Raw genomic sequence first — 17,667 nt, 5'->3', positions numbered from 1 at the left:
CCACCTCTGAGTTACCTGCTTGTGCCCTTTCAGGGCAGGAAGGTGCGTTGTTAGCGGTAGCGACATGTCACCGCTCCGGTGCACTGCGTTATTATGAAATAACCTTTGTGCGGTACTCCCCACGAAGTAATGAGATTGTTAACGCACACACACACACACACACACACATATATTAATTCCTGCTACTTCCTGCATCACACATGCAACCCACAGGACGATAACGAGCCCTTGTGCGCGCTGAAGCTGTCACACAGGACGTCTTGCAACACGACTACAACAGCTTTCATCATTCAGCTGTAAGCAAGCGTGCTCCTTACACACACCCTGGCACTGTTAGCACTCGCAGATCATTATTTCGCAAACCCAGCTGAAATCTATACCGGTAGCAATGCATTTCTCTCTTTCACACACACACACACACACACAGACCACACACACAGACACACACACTCGATGGCAAATGTCTCTGTCATCGACTGTCCACAGAGATGTGGAAGTACTAAGACAAAGAGAGTGATTAATTATTCAGAGGGTCTCGCTGCAATCCATTACATCACATGCATTATGAAGCAGTCGGATCTACAGCGCCTCCTCGCTCTTTAACGAAGACGCCGGGACAGCAGGTAACGAAGCATCCGGCCCGCGTCGAGCGTCAGGACATTTTAATAGCCGCTGCGCGCCCGACCCGCGGCGAGACAATGAGCGGGAGTTGTTGTCTCCGATACGAAGTCTGTTTTCAGAAGACATTTGCTTTTGGCTCGCTGCGCTGCCCCCTGGTGGCCAGAAGCAAATAGGACTCCTCGATCGAAATCCTCACCTGGGACGTGTGAGAATATACTTGCCAGATGAAATATGTAAACAATAAAGGGTTCAGGTCATACTCTGGGGGGCGACACAGTGCATGGACGGACTATCGTACTGTCTACGGCCACGTTCCAAACTTCCACGTTCCACCTCACCTACTCACGGGCAAACACGTCCAAATCTTTCCAACAACGATGGAATCAAATGCAATATCCTCCGACGAATTGTGTTTCACACCCCTGGTGCGTGTTTAATCGCTTTAAAAAGGAGTCTCAAGGTCTATTTCCTCTCCTGCCAAAGCCGAGGCCTGCCACTGATGTGATTCATGAGCTTGTAAACACTCGTCAGGTTGAAAGAAAAACTCTAAAAACTGTCAAACGCTTATTTCAAATGTGATCAAGATAACCGAGGCTCCTCTTTTTCCAGGATAAATCTGAAGAGGCATCATCTCACGCATGGTCTTTATTCTGTCCTGAAGCGTTAAAGCTGAGATAAAAGATGTGGAGACGTTCCATACGTCTCTGCAGCGTTTAGTTAAGTGGTCGTCGGCCGCGACTGTGTCATTACGGAAGAATCACATCTCATGAGCGCTGCAGATTTAGTGTTCAGCGTCTGAGCGGCGACGCGACTGAGTTCAGTTTTACAGAGCAAATCAATCTCTTGTCTGATCTGCACACACACACTCACACACACTCACCTCCATCGTAGTCAGGTTGCAGTGATGGGTTCCAGCAAACCAGCCATCAGTGGCGCACTGGTCGATATCAACATCCTGTAGATTAATGTCCACTCGCACTACACCCCTGCAAGACAGAAAGGAGGGGACTGTTAACCCAACCATTCAGGGACACGCGGTGCAGGGAAGAGAGTTCACATCATCAAAAAGGTGTTCCGACTGAGGCTGTGAAGCTTGTTTCAAAGCGCTCCGGTGGTCACAAACTGACCCGATGACCTCACTTCCGGCTCGGATGAAGTCATGACGGCTCTGCTGAGGATTCACGCTCACTTAGCTGCCTAAGTCTGGATGGAGAGGCCTGTTCGCCTCTGATCGTGAAGGTCGGCTCCTCTCCTCTCCACCGCCGTTTGTTTGGGTGCGGCGAGCAGCACAAATACACGTTCAACGAGACAAGAAAGGCGAGCACGGATCCATTTCTCATCCGTTTGTTCGCTGTGACAGTTCGACAAGAACCCCTGAACACTCCGCTGGCAGGCGTTCCCTCCTGGCTCACGTACAAACCGAACGCAGCCGAAACGCTACATGTGGTTAGGAAAAGACTCCACAGGACGTGTGAAGATGCACAGATGAGAACACTTTTTTAGTCATGGATGTGGTTAATTGATTCTGTTTTCTTGGGGTTTTTTTTAAAAAAAAAAAGGGCAGATGTGAATATTTTCATTTTGCAGGTGCTGGAAACACTGACCAAAATTTTTCACCATTCTTCTGCCATTTTACAGACCAGAACAACATCAATGGTGAAAATAATTGGTATTTACAGATCGATTGGGACACGTAGTTTGAAAAGGACGGAGGAAAAAGTCCATCTTCAGGCTGGTTTTCCCTGTGAACTGTCCCCTGTAGTGATTCCTGACAAATACGACTTCAATTAGAGCGCTTGTACTTGTATTATTAATGTGTTTTGCCCCTGGTGCCGTCAAAGAGCATTTAGTGATCTCAGCGAGATATTAATTATTATTAATTATTATTAATGAAGAGCGTCCATCAGATCAACGAAAGACCTGAAGGCAACAACTGACGACATCGGTTGTTGACGGCATTTTACAAACAGTGAACCAAAGCACCTGCCGATCAAAACCATGATGTTAACATTCTTTTAGAAAGAAAAAGAGATTTCTAGGAAATCATGAGAAAACATTCAACTTCCAAAGATCGAACTCGTTCCAGGTTCGAAGGATGTTGGCCGGGACAATGAGGACAGAGTGTGTTCCGTCTCCTGCTGCATTCGCTCAACGGGAAAGAATTGCCCGTTTCCATAGCAACGGCTAAGTGAAACCCTCTCTGGCGGTGACTTCGCCAAAACAGCAACAAGACGGAAGAAGATGCTGTGAAAGTGGTGTGACTCACAACCAGGAAGTATGTTTGTATCACTGATGGTTTTTAATCGTTCATTCAATTGATAGAACCCCTTTTCCGTCTTGCCCGCTGCCATCTGACGTCCTCAGAGATTCGGAGGAGCATACTTCACACCCTCCACATCTTCCTCAACTCAGTAAGTACAGATGATCGGACTCCTGGTTACCATAGCAATGGTACATATACACCTGAGTGCACGGAGCCATGAAGGAACCAGGGGCAGAAATATGCACATCTGGACACATCTGGCTTGGCATGTTGTAGGTTTGACGATATCATCGTGATCTGTGTGCGGTCCCACCCAGCCAGGTCTGATAGCACCCGAGACACACACACACACACACACACACACACACACACACACACACACACACACAGGGAGAGCGGTGAGCACCCTACAAACAATCTCCAGCGTTCGGGGAAGTTTCTTTGAAAATAAAAAACCAATTATGTAGGTCATTAGTTTTACTGCTGAAAGAAAGATTAAAACTTCCTTCAGAGGCCTATATTCTCTATCTACCCCCCCCCCCACCACCACACACACACACACAGAAATAGTGCTGGTGTGGCTTGTTCTCCAGGTGCACAGGAGGTGGTTCACTCCCAGTGGAGACCAGGCGAGTGCTGCGTCCGCTTCGCCAGGACTTCTGTTATTAATAACTGCTGCTGCGGTCGAGCCTCGGGGCAAACTGACCTCGCTGTGTTCCAGCACGCTGCTGCTTGTTTTGCTGAGAAATTATGCAATAAGACACACAAAAGCAGCCCACCCCGCTGACGCACACAGCTCCACAATGGGACTTTTTTTTTTAACATGGAGGGTTCAAAATGTCCATTTCGGTGGCAGTAAAAGGAGAAATGTACCCCGTCTGTTTCTCCCCTCCTGCCCCCCAGCTGATCTTTAGCAGCACTGCCAGAGTGGACATATGGAGTATAAATAGCACGTGGGAAGAGTTTGAAACAGACGAGTGAGCTCAGCACAAAGCCGGGAAAAAGTGGAGGAGCAGGAACGGCGACATCACGGGGGCCCATCAAGGCCCCGCCACATAAAGGCAGCGCTATCACATGGAGCTGGAGATAGCGGCGCCCCCAGGAAACAGAGCACTCACTCCTTTCATCCTCCACTGAAAGGCCAGAGCAGAAAGGAGAGGAGCATCCCACCAGCAGGGGCTCTGGTCCTGTTCTGATGGCGCTGCGCTAATGTCTGCGCCAGCATTATGTCGGCAGATGTATCAGAATAATTGCTCACAGGCTACAAAAGAATATCCATCGCGCGCACACACACACTAAACCCAGCGCCCGCGGAGTCGACCTCCGTGCGCCCTCCGTGCGCCCTCTTTGTTACAAGTCGGTGTTTGGTGCGTGAGCCTGGTTTTACGTCTCTTTGTGCAGGTGGAGACGGCGGATTCATTCCACCGGCACCAGTGAAACAAGGACGGGCCCGAACATCTGGACAGCTGTAGCAGCTGTACCACCAGGCTCAACAGGGACGGCAAACAACTCATTCTGATGCTTTTGGGTCGTACAGTGAAGTACATGCACTACTGTCCGTGGTATTTGTTGTAGTCACGGTAACACAGGTGTCCAATGGAGTGATACACATAGACTGTATAAAATACCTGGACATACCCTCACATCAATGTATGTACATACCAACCAAAGATATCTGCGATCAATAGAGAAGCAAAGAAACCAGGGAATAATAGTCTGGAATCAATGACTAAAAGTTTGCAATCATTGCATTTATCGATTATCCGTAACCTGAACCTGGATGCATGTTTCTGTGTCTGGGCAAGAACGCCGCTGTCCTTTTCAGAAGGCCACAGTTCGGGTGTTACGTCACAGAACGATCACAAAGCAAAAAAAAAAAAAAAAAAATCCCAAAGGAAAATGTCTCTTGTGCCACGAGGACGTACGAGTGTGACAGGAGGAGCAGAAGCTAATGTGAATCTCGCTGCTGGGCAAGATGCTCTTGTCCTACCACCATTTTAACGTGACCTGGGTCATTTTTATCCGCTTCTGTCAGTGCTCATCAAAAAAGACACAGCGCCGGCAGCGAGGCAGCTGTCAAAGGAGGCAAATAAAGTCTTTTATTTTCAGCTCGCACATTCTGTCAACGACCAGGACTCTTGACCTTCATTGAAGGTCCTTGAACACCAAACACGGGAGATGGTTTTAATAATTTGAGCAGCCTGACAGTTAGGACGAGTTGGGACATCTGATCCGTCGACTGACGTCCCAGTAGGAATGGAATGAAAAATCAATGCTCGTCCTCAGCGTCAATAATAACAGTTGACTGGTGTTTCATGCACTGGCAAGTACCCATCAAACCAACCCTGCCTTGTACAGTACAAGTTGTTGGAAAGAATGAATCTTTTGGGTGAACGAATCACTGACTGCAAAGATTCGTTCATTTCACAGTTCTTCTGAGTGCTGCAGTTGAATCTGATTTTGTGGTTTGTTAGCGAGCATCCGGTCCCCTAGCGACAACGACAAGACTCTCTGGCTCTGGAGACTGACTTGAAACAGATTCTACTGATGCAGTACACCTAAAGAACGGATAGGCCCTTCACGATTGTGCGCTTCATGAAGCTCCTCTCTCTGACGTCCTGAAAGGCCGTGGTTTTATTTCAACTCGGCCAGGTTTCATTAATAACTTATGACATTATCCATCTTTCAGTCGGAGGCCCCCTCTGCAAACGAGAGCCCCTCCTGCACCGCGTACCACCGGACACACCCACATCGACCACACTCCACATGTGTACTCCTCTGAGTGAATTAAACTCAGCGTGAATCACAATCATGGCGATTATCAGAAGCGCTCATAGGAGTAGATCCAGAGGGGGCGGGGCTTTGTGAGAACAGACCAGGATATCATCACCTTCAGCCCCAAGAGTCGCCTGGAGGTGTGAGGGGGGTGGTCCAAGCAACTTCTGTTGGATCCTAAAGAGCCCCACTCCACGCTTGTACGGCAACGACAGGAAGTAAAGCCGAGCGTTGAATGGAGCAAAGTCTGCCTCCTAATTAGAGTGAGTTCCTACTCTGGAGGCAGTGGCGGTGGTGATGGAGGGAGGGGAGCACATCTTAAACGTTTGGATGGAAAGTTTGAAATAGTTTCTCTTGTTATAAAGCCGCTGCTGCTGTCTCAGCTTCAGCTTTGGCCTCACAGCAATTAAGGTTTCCGGAAAAGGTGAGTTCACACCACGCGAGCATCAGCCAATTAGGACATTTCCTCATGAGGAATGTCGGCTGGACGCATGCTGAGAAACACACAAGAGCTATTCAAATTTAATGTATTATTATTATTATTATTATTATTAGACTTCTTTACAATAATTGAATGTATTACTATTATCATTAGAATTGTTATTAATTTATTAGTAGTACTGTTGTATTATTATTATACTTCATTTTTTATACTCATTCAAAAACTAAAAGGAACAATAAAAATGCACAACAAACAAAAGCTCAGGTCTCAGGAGGTCATGGAGATCTGACTGGTTGGTACTACTGAATCACTTCAAAATCAATCAATTTCTAGCTCAGAGTTTGTTCTTCAAAAAAAAAGAAAAAAAATCGGAATGGTTTGTGGGCAAAACATGAAGTCGTTAAGAGGTTATTGGAAAACACAGATTGACTCTTTTGACTTTGGTCTTTCATTTTATTGACCATGCAACCAATTGATTAGTCAGGAAAATAAAAAAAATGTTCTTTCAAAGAAGAGTCTCTTAGTTCTAGAGCAGCGCCTAAATGTCACAGAAGGAGGAACTTGAATGTGTGAAACATTTCTTGATTCGGACCCATCTGACCCTTGTCCACTCTCATGTTTTTATTCGCATTAAAAACGCGGCGAAGTGGAGATGTGGAAACACGCGGACATGCATGTCCAAACAGAACCGTACAGACGTTCAGCATCGGGAGGTCTGAGCTGCTTCAGGCGTACAGGAAGAGAAGCGCCGAGGTGGAAGAGGTGCGATTTCTTACGCCTTTGCACAAACAAGTCGATCTATCACACGTCCACACTCTCCTGCTCGGTACTGACGGTACTTGTTAAACACCTGCGCGTTCAGCAAACGAGGAGAAAGAAAAAAGGGTTTCCACGTATAGTCGCTTCCAAAACTCCAAACGAGCCGCCTCACAAGCTGCAGCGGCATCGCAGCGAACAGGAAGCGGGTTGAGCATTAAAAGAATGCAGTGCTGGTCTGTTGTTGACAACTTTCATTATTAATTCATTGTCGTATGGATTGTGTATTCGATTGGGGTGGGGGGGCTGAGGAGGCTCGAGGCTCGAGTTGCTCTTCCTGTCCTCGTCAAGACGCTGGCGCCCACAGCTTTAGGGTCGTGACTGGGGACGCTGTAGTCACGGTAACTTATTAATGTCTATTGATTAGTAATCACAGCAGTCAGAGTCGTGTGAAATACGATCATCAGTCTATAAATATCTTCAATCCATTCAAAACCAAAGATTCAAGAAACAGTGTCAGTGGTCGGAATGGTTCCAGAGGATTCTACCTGTTCACTCACTGATCAAGGCTCAAACCTTCGCTAACCTGCTGACCAATCAGCTGCGAGCTGGCGATGTGTACCCATGAAGGCACCTCTGTGATCGTGTGACATTTCCAGCTAAAAACATGCTAAGACACCACATGCTAATGTGTGGACGGAGGACAAGAACGACGCGCTGATAAATCTGTTTGAGGGGCAACTGTGTCTTCACAACACTAGCTTGAAATGCTACGCTAACAAAATCTTAAAGAGAGTTTTCACAGATAAGAATAGCTAAGCTGGTGGGTTTCTTTCTTTCAGGTGGGCTTCTTGAGCTGCGTTAGGACAAAACACAACTTTAGCTGGGTCGTTGCAGAGGTCAGTCTAAAAGTAAAACATCACGTCGAGGTGTTCTAATATTTTGTAAAAGCGATATATACTTTTATTTTAGTGAGTTTGGTAACTAAGTTGACGTTCGAATGATATTAGCATATGAGTATTAGCATGCTACTTCCTCTTCAAAGCCGACATGTTAGCCTGCTAGCATAACTTTTCAGAGACTTTAATGGGTTTGAGATTCTGACCACTTTGCCATCTTTAATACATAAATTCACCTTGATGAAGTTGATAACAGACAGAGACCAATTGCGACTCCAGAGGTGTCTAAATCACCACCCCAGCCGTGGATTCCTTCTATTACATCGACAGTCGTACAAGCGATCCATAAGATCAGGAAGCTGGCTGCACTGCATAATTCATGTTTACGAGGACCGAGAGAATGTGAGCCCATGTTCAGACATCGTGCTCCTCCTCTCTGCTGCGACGATCCCGCTTCACCCTGCTGCTTGGTGAAGCTCACGGGGACTTAAGTGCCGCTGAACGCGCTCCATACTCCGGGGACATTAAACAATACAGAGAGCCACCCCGGGTCACACCTTCGATTTAGTGGAGGAGGTTGAGGAGGGGACAATAGTGGGCGGGCGCCGCTGAGACACTTTCCCTTTGTAAAAGGAAGAAAAAAAAAAAAACTCTGTTGGCTCCAGGAACTAGCTGCGAGCCAGGAGTTGGTGGGTTTGGCTGTTAATCACACAAACGTGTGTGAAGATGCTGAGGGGACGAGCAGCAGCAGCAGCTGACGGGGTTTAACAGTACAATCACTGCAGGTTTGGGCTCATTTGCAATCCGTGGCTGCCTGTGAGTGACTCGGGTGTATCAATTAAAGATTCAGTGAAGGCAGCACGCACGCACGCGCACACACACACACACACGATCGGGATTAAATATTCATTGAGAAGATGTTGGTCAGGATCCTATGGAGCCTTTTGCAGTGCAAATCAGAACTGCTGGAGCATAAACACAGCACATTACACCACCAGCAGGCTGCTGGTCTGTGTGTGTGTGTGTGTGTATTGTTCCAAACATCACACGAATCTCAGCTCCTCTTCGTCTGCAGATGCTGGCTGCTGCTGCTCTCAAAGCAGGAAGAGGTTGTGACTCATCGTGGATTTCGCGGCCTCCTCCTCCTCCTCCTCCTCCAAGATGAGGCAAAGACCGGGCTCACGTCCCGAGCGGTGTCGGCGCTCACACCCCAGCGACTTGGAGACATGAATTAGGCCGGAAGCCAGAGGTTTCCACCGCTGCTACATGCAGAGCTATTTATAGCATCCCGCTGCCTTGTCACACTGGAGGGGAGAAGAAAACCCCCCCCGACTAACAGGAGGAGGCTGCTGGCAGGGGGATTCAGGAGGAAACATCCCCTCACTGGCCTTTCTACCCCCCCCCCCCCCTTCCCCTCAGTTTATACGCTGCACAAGTGAAGGAAGGGGTTGACATTTTGGCAATGGTTGGCCAGGATTGTTTGGGCATTTCATCTGGCATGTCATGAAGGCCGAGGGGCCCCCACATGTACCAGCCCGTAGGGGCCCCCTGACTGGTAAGGAAAATAAAGAACATGACATAGACAACTCATCCCCCCAAGTTCACCTCCTAAGTCTTGCAGGGTTAGGCGCTCAATGGTTGTGTCCTTCCTAATGTGTGTGGACAGATTGTTGCTCAGTGTGTGTGTTTTGTGGTGTATGTGTGTGTTGTTGTTGGGGGGAGGCCCTGGTTCCCCTGCCTGGTGCGAAAGAGGAGCTGGGAGAAGGAGAACACTTCCATCGGTCCTTGGAAGTTCACAAAAAGCCATGTTGCTGTCATTACGGTAATCACGTTGGCTCTGTCGTACCGTAATGACAGCCACTTGGCCGTCTTCTCCTTCACCAGGCAGAGAGACACTTCTCAGCTGTCAGGACCCGTTTTCTGACGACGCAGTCATTACGGTACTCCGACGTAGGCCAACACAGCGCTATCGTCGTGTTAAAGGGTTGTTCCGACCCTGCCTGAGCGTACCTACCTGAATTCTGGAGACAAGTTGGGCTTCAGGCCGTAGAAAGCAGACGATAAGGTCAAAAGCCACGTGGCACAAAATTGCCGTTGTCACACTCCAGGTAGGGCGCCGACCATCGGACATGAGTCTTGTCCGGAATGAAACTTTCACCTCTTCTCAGAGAATTGTCCACTGAGGTGAAGTCTTGGCTCAGCACCCTCTTGTGGAAGCTGGGCTTCTTCCTGTCCCTGACACCGTGGTACCACTCCGTGTCTGCTGTGCGGTTGTGTAGATGATGGTAGGCCGTGCTGGACAGGTCCTGGAGGACGATCTCGTCCCCGGCCCTGGTCGCCTGGAGGAGCACCGAGGGCCCTGGCCCGGATGAATCCGGGCTGAAGGTGACAACCGCCCGGTGGATCTTGGCGTCCCCCTCAAGGATGCTCCTGACCAGAGCATGGTACCACTCAATGTCTCTCCGCAGACTCTCCTCCCTGGACCTGTTGGCTTGGAGGATCATGCTGAGGAAGTTGGTGGCGTGAAGCACCGTGTCCAGCGCGCTGCTCACGGACAGATGCGAGGCGGCGTGTGACCTTCCCCGCAGAGAGGTGAGCTCGTACCTGCGGGAGCAGCTTGCGTGTTTCAGCGTGCTGGAGTTGCCGCTGTGCAGAAACGCGGTGACCACCCGCGGCAGCAGACGCTCCTCCGCGGTGAGATGCGCCAGCCGGCCGCGGTGGACGTGCGCTCCCAGCCCGCCGGGCGCGTCTCTCTGCTGGGATCCCAGCACGGATCCCAGCGGCAGCAGCAGCAGCAGCAGGAGCCGGAGAACAGCCATTCTCCCCCGGAACGCCTCCTCGGATGCTTTAGGTCGGAACTGATGATGTCGTCGTGCGGTGAAACGTCTACACCATCGCTCCGTGCTCGTCTGCTCTTCACGACGTCCTCCACAAATCCCTCTTTTCTTCTTCACAGATGCTTCATGCAGCTTGTTGATGGATCTCTCTCTCTCTCTCTCTCTCTCTCTCTCTCTCTCTCTCTCTCTCTCTCACTCAGTCTGGCTCTGCATCCTCCCTCTGCGCGTACAACCACCGTAGGAGGAAGGAGGAGGAGGAGGAGGAGGAGGAGAAACAGGACAGCTATTATTATTAGTATTACATTTATATATATTTGGGGGGGAGCTCCTCGCCAGGATGACAAACGCACTCCGCCCCCCTCCGACCACAGGCGGAATTACCCGGGTCTGGAGAGGAAGGATGCGTCAAAATCTTACTGAGAGATACTGTTTGTCTCGTTTCTCATCAAAATGTGTAATTTATACTTAAAATTCTCATTTAGAATTTTACATTTACATTTAGAATAAGAAATCACCTACAAAGTAACTTGTTTATTCGACATTTGTCACCAGTTTCAAGCGAATTTTTATTTTCGTACAGTTTAAATCTGCCCAGCATGTTAAAAGAAAAAATGAAAATTGTCCGAAAACAAGTTGCCTTTACAGGTTTTATTTTTAACGGAAATGTCTAATTTCTAGTTAACACATCTATTTACACTTAAAATAAGACACGTCGCGTGGAAAAGTAACTTGTTACTTCCAAGTAAATTCCAAGTACATTTTTTTTTAAATCTGCCAGCGGGACAAGCAAAACGATCTTGTTCTACTGACAGCCTTTTCTGCTTTTTTCAGTTGAATAGTTGATTGGAACAATTAAATATGTCTTAAAAAAACAAGTTATTTTTCTGGTGCAGGGTTTTAGTTAACATGTAAAGAGATTTAACCAGAAATGAGACATTTTATAAAACAAATATGATGTGTAAGATTTGGTTTTTGCAGTCTTCCCCGTCTCCTCATCTCCAGAAGCGCCATTGATCCGCTATGAGTGAAACACTCCTCCTGGAGCGTCTCTGCCTCCCATGCATTGATTTGATCGGTGTGTCATACATTCACACACCTTCCAGCCCTCAGAGGCCTCGTCAACACCAGCCGAAACACCCGACAAGCGCATCTGAAACTTTGGCTTTCAAATTTTACAATTATACAATCACAATTCCGGTGTGTCAACACACCTGAACAGGAAGAAACCAGGTTGAGTCGTGGTGCACATTGTACACCAGTAAATGCAGGGCCAGTTTGTGCATGTCGTTGGACTTGATGTTGGTGATGTTGAGGTGATCACCGTGATGTTTTTCCTTCTTTTTCTTCATGTTTGTATAACTGCAGCTGTGCACACAAGAGCAAAACTAGAGTATCGATAAGTATCAGATACCGATACAGACGTGTTGTCGGTATGTAGATCGATCCACCCACCACTGGATCACGGAGTTGAACCGGAAGATACACACATATCATATTTATACATTTTTTTATTGTCATTTTACGTCGGAGCACGTTCTTCTTTCTTTTTGTTCTTCTTCCTCAACCACTGTCTGAGTAATGGACGCATTTAGTTCAGCTGTGGCTCTAAACCAACAATACCAAGGGACTTATGCACACACACACACACACACACACACACCAATCCATCACATTTTCTCGTTCTTATTACTTGATCTCTCTCTCCTGGGTGTCAGGCCCTGTCACGTCATGCTTTGTGGCCCCGAGGCATCTTGTCCTGGAAGCGTGGTGAGGGCAGACAGGCGTGACGGAGGGTGACAGAGCCGGGAGTCGGGCAGCGCGCCAGGCCAGCAGGCCGGCTGAGAGCGAGGACCCGCACAGACGAGTCCAACGCCGCTGGCTCGTCCCGTCTGGAGATCCTCAAACAGATGCTGAAATTACAGCGGGTCGTCTTCTCACGTCTGTCTGTGTCCCACCAATCAGATGATTCCTCCTGTGATCTGCCAGAGAGAGACGGGTCCGAGCATTGTTTGGGCTTCATGAAGGCTTTTAATGAACTGGTAGACAGCCGATCGACGCCGTCCAAAGAGTCTCCTGTCGTCCACTTGCTCTCATCCTTCTTGGGAAATATTTACGTCCTTTCACGTTCCTCCTGACATTTGGAACCGAGGCAGAGCAGAACATAGAGTTTCAGCTGTGGTGTGAGAGCACACTTCATCTTCCACAATCTACGGGATTACGTTCCGTTTATCTCCACCAGGGGGAGAAGCTGCGGTGAGCAAAACTGCCCGAACACCACGCTACTTGTCAGCAGAACAAAGACTGAAATCTCTGAAACATCAGTCAGACTGGCGATGGTGGCCATCACCCCTACTCTGGAGGTGTGAGCCATCTGTCTGTCTGTGTGTGTGAGTGAGTGTGTGTGTGTTGCCAGTTGGAGACCACAATGAATATTTTATCAACGCAGATCTCTGAAGACTGACAGCAGCTTAATTATGTATCTTTAGACAATGAGACACATGAGAACGCTTACATACAACAAGGATTTCTGAGGCCAGCGGCCCGACGTGACGTTCCCTTCATCCGGAAATGACTTTACAGGAATTAAATACTCTTCATGGAAATGGGAAATACCTGCGTGATCACTGTTCATCACTGAAGCAGATCATGATCACCATAAAGGAGAATTAATAGCAGGATAATACAGCTGTCAATCAAAGTGAGACACAGCTAAGTGTCGAATTATTTGGTCCACTGACTTCAATTTACTGATCAAGTGAAGTGAAAAGAATCAGAAACTGAAGAGAAATGTGATCCAAGTGACATTTCACAGGATTAAAACTGAGAACATGCCTCAGTATTGTTTCTGTCAGTCACACTGATGAACAGCAGCCTCCTGTGACCTGCAGAGTGTGTGTGTGTGTGTGTGACACTGATCACTTCTTACCTGCAGCAGCAAACATCCACGATCGCCCGGGGAGAGGTGATGAGGAGAAGCCATCTGCGGTGTGACTGTCAGTCTCCTCCGGCTTGGGTTGGGAAGTGCCGCTCGAACAGCGACGAGCCAACGTCAGCTCTTCCATCAAACTGGTGCACGCACACACACGGCATCAATAAAACCTGTGTGACAGCACGGGAACATGGACTGAGAAGGAGGTGCGATGATGGTGGGAGCAGCAAACCTGATGTTTAATGCATCGACTTGTTTTATTGCACCTTTACTGCTCGAGTTTAGATACTGACACGTCGACGGTCCCAGAGGGACTTCAGAATAAACAGGATTACAGGGTTGCTCCTCTAAAATATGAGCTAATCTGACATTTGAGATGATAGCTGATGTAGAATTATCTGGAAACGAAGAAAGTTGGAAGGTGATTAGCATATTTTTACGCCACACTCACCTTTTAGGCATCAAAAAAACCACCCAATCAAAGGTGAATTTCCATGAAGGAATAATGCACCGTCCGTCCATCTGCTGCCTCACGTAGCCTGTGCAGGGAGCGGTAACCAAACAGCCGATCAGAGGCTGAGACAGACAGCCAGTCACACCTGCAAACCGTTTGCAGTCTGCAATCAAAGCATTCTGGTCTGTGTGAGGAAACTGGAATACCTGGAGTAAACCCATGCACACAGAAAGCGACGGGCCGTCACAAGTCAATTCCTCTAAATGGGAAATATTTCAGAACCTTTCTGGTTATTTGATCGCTCTGGGTCTGACGGTGTCACGTCTGATGCCGGTCGCTCTCCTCCGGCACTTAACCTCTGTCAGCTGGCTGTCAGTCAGAGCCGAGTCCCCCGAGACGGAGCTCACGTCTTATTACATGTCAAGGTCACTGGTTCCCCACGTCCTCTGGTCCTTTCATCACAATGGGCAGAAGATCCAGACATGTTCTGGATGCAGAAACCTGACGGACATATCAGTTATTGCATTTCCACCTCAGACTGACCATTTTCATACACACTGTGTTTTCGATCACAACATTGTCCAAAACCACACTACAGATTTCTGCAAAGGAATGGAGACAGTTGGTCTCTCTAAGCTCCTCTGAGGCGATAAACTCCTCATCTACTCGGTGAAAGAGCAGCTTCCATTGCACCACAGGTTCACATTAAGGAGATGGGAGCAGCCTGCTACCTGCAATTATCTGTGTTCACTCAACCGTGAGCCAGTGGCTGCTGAGCAACAGCTGGCTCGCTCCTTCCCACCACACACACACACACACACACACACACACACACACACACACACACACACTACCTCCACACACACCTATTCCTCACTTCCACCCACCAGGCAGCTTGATTAATAAGACCGCTGCTTGCGGCGGGGCAATCCAGTGAACAGAGAAAGGACAGAGCTGCTAGAGAGAAGACTGCAGGACGTGATCTGCAGTACCTGAGCACATACTGCAGGACATGTCACAGAACTTCACCCTCTTCCTCCAGGAATCACCCCACAGGAAGTCCAAGCTCTCGACCCACTATCCTGCCCAACAGCGTTTTTCCCAGGTCCAGGTGGAGCCATGAAACCCATGTATTCTTAGAAAGAGTGGTTACGTTCCTGTGTCAGCAGTGTAGGGAAAGGTAATTAACCCAAATACAGGTTCCCCTGTAAGAAATCATGTTTTCTCAGTGTTGTATGAATCTTCTCAAACTTTGAGATGCATCAGTGTTTGAACTGCCAGCAGCATCATAAAACACGTCAATTAACATCATTTGCTTTCATTCAGACTAAATCAGGACAAAACAATGACCTCAAAAATGATTGCTGAACAAAGTTGAGCCAAGGTTTTTGAAGTTTTTCCCCCCAGATGTAGGCTAAATTGTTCTAGTGAATACAAGTTAAGCTAATCACGTTTTCCGTTGGGATTATTAAACCTCATAAATGATTCTTTCGTTTCGTCGATTCGGTTCGTCCGGAGGGTCAAACTTCATGACAAACCGGAACGCAGCCCAGCTAGCGCTAGAAGTAAATGTAAAAGTCTGCGTCGTCATTGATTCAAACACCTTAACATAGCATAGTATGAAGAATTAAGCTTATTTGCACAATCGTGTGTACTGAAGAAACCCAAGTATGGACAATATATACAAGTTTGTGTGGCGGCAAAATGCTGCTTTGAGTTGCAGATGCTGCGTTCATGGACGCGTCGGGAAAAATGAATTCGTTACTTCGATCAGAAATACACTGGAAAAAACGAGTGCAGATGTGAGTATAAGACTTTAAGGGGAGGGGGGGTGTTTCTTAGTCGTTCAGATGAAGCAAAGAATCAATATGGGACCGCTTGAAAATAGGTTCATTCATTCAATGCTTAGATTCAGTGACATCTGGTGGCGAAATAGGATAACAGCAAAGTCACATGAAGGTTTTCATTTAGAAACTATATTTTTGTGGACTATTTTTTGTGTGATCGTCGACGGTTTCAAATGGCAGAGAGAAATGCCAAAGTGCACATTAGTTCAAAACATGACATATATGTCAAAGCCGGCATTCGTGTCCAACGTTCAGTGATGAAAATGATGGGGGAGTCTGGCGCGTCTCTGGCCTCGTCGTCATCGGCCACGTGACTCACTCCGTCCCAAAGCTTTGAATCGGTGGTTGAAGGGAAGTGATGCTCCCGAGTCGGAGCAGTCGGTGTTACTGCCGTCACTAGTTCTACATGTCTGACACCATGTACCCACCAGAAAACAATCACAACCACTTAGCCCAAAAAGAGGCTGCAGCTGAGAAATCTCCGAGGTAAGTTATTTTATTTTTTTAAAATGTTTTTCCAAGTCAAGGCTAATGTCTGCCTTTCAGAAACGTATATATACTAGTATATGATAGTGTCAGTGATATTCAGGAAGTGGATAATATCTTTGTGTGTGTGTGTGTGAGAGAGAGAGAGAGAGAGAGAGATTAAAAAACGGTGATATTTTGCTTGTTTAAAGTGTGTAAACTATTTGTCTATCAGATGTATTTCCAAGTTTAGCCCAATGGTTATTCGAGAGAACAGGTCAACCAAGAGTGCAATGAAAATAATGGGACCAGCGAAAGCAGAGTCGACGTCACCGGAAAGAAACCAGACGAAGCATTCAAAAGAGCCCAGACTACCTGAAAGTGAGTTCAGGTGTCACAGTGTCTTTTAGGTCAAATCTTGTGCTTTCCATACCAAATGCCGTCTGTCTTTCAGAGACAAAGTGTTCTAAAGAGCTTCAATGCACCCGCAATATGAGGACATCAGCAGACAAACCACCTACGGGCATTTACACTAAGAGAGACGTTACACAGACCAAGAGAATAAAGAAACCACAGCCTGCATTTGTGGACAGCTACAATGGACACAAGGTGCTTCTGGAAAACTCAGGACTTATCCCCAAATACATCAAGAAGAAGGTACTTTCTGAACACGAGGGAAAAGATGCATGGAGCAGAAATAAATCACGTGTACTGATGAAATGATACAATCCTGTGAGGCAGATTTTCGTCTCAAATTCTGCTACTGCTAATTCTCCTACACACAGCATTACGGAGAAGTGCCTGGGTACCTGCAGCAGCAGCAGCAACACAACAAAGACAAGCAAAGTGCTCAAGAGGAGAAAGAGATGCTGATGGAGGAGCAGAAGAAGCAGGCGGCCATGAAAGGCATTTCTCAAGAGGAGGTGCCAGCCATGCTGAAGGTATTTGACGGCATGGTTATAACAGTTGCACTTCTCATTCCCAGCATCTGCAAATCCTGTTTATCTGATCTAGACCCTGATGAAGACCTGGAACAAACTGCGCCAAGACTACCAGAAGCTCCCGTTTTTCGCTGACACCCCATCGAAAAAATTCTGCAGGCGGAAATTTGAAGCATCGATGAAGCAACTGGAGAGGGAGATTGAGCTCATGGAGATGTTCCAGGCCTCCAGATCTACAGTTAGCAAAGGATCACCTGCGTACACCAACCTCATCAGTGCAACATGAGCGTGTGATCTCAAAAGCTGGCAAAGTCATCAGCAAAAAAAAAAAGTCCAAAAAATATTGTTTCTCAATAAAAAAAAAAAAAAGGTTGAATCCCAATCCCATGTACATAATCACACACCCTGCCCTGGTTCCACAAGCACATACTGCCATCA

General features: G+C 47.5%; 2 protein-coding genes across 2 annotated transcripts in view; one reads left to right on the top strand and one right to left on the bottom strand.

Annotated features, from left to right (window-relative positions):
- Positions 1-10,575, bottom strand: part of LOC144741800 (metabotropic glycine receptor-like) — a gene marked incomplete at its 3' end in the record, with an annotated part of 32,556 nt that extends 21,981 nt beyond the window's left edge. The window contains 3 exon segments of the mRNA XM_078624302.1: positions 1,502-1,607; positions 9,771-9,834; positions 9,837-10,575. Coding sequence (XP_078480428.1) covers positions 1,502-1,607; positions 9,771-9,834; positions 9,837-10,575 — 909 coding nt within the window.
- Positions 10,576-16,241: 5,666 nt separating this feature from the next.
- Positions 16,242-17,515, top strand: LOC144741799 (enkurin-like). Its single transcript, XM_078624301.1, has 5 exons — positions 16,242-16,309; positions 16,524-16,669; positions 16,743-16,945; positions 17,074-17,229; positions 17,303-17,515. The coding sequence occupies exons 1-5, from the start codon at positions 16,242-16,244 to the stop codon at positions 17,513-17,515; spliced, it is 786 nt and encodes a 261-aa protein (XP_078480427.1).
- The last annotated feature ends 152 nt before the right edge of the window (positions 17,516-17,667 follow it).

The sequence above is a fragment of the Lampetra planeri genome, unplaced genomic scaffold (genome assembly GCF_965212315.1).
Source record: "Lampetra planeri unplaced genomic scaffold, kcLamPlan1.2.h2 scaffold_721, whole genome shotgun sequence".
Classification (NCBI taxonomy): Eukaryota; Metazoa; Chordata; class Hyperoartia; order Petromyzontiformes; family Petromyzontidae; genus Lampetra; species Lampetra planeri.
The sequence above is the reverse complement of the archived record's forward strand: the minus strand, read 5'-3'. Positions and strand labels throughout refer to the sequence as shown.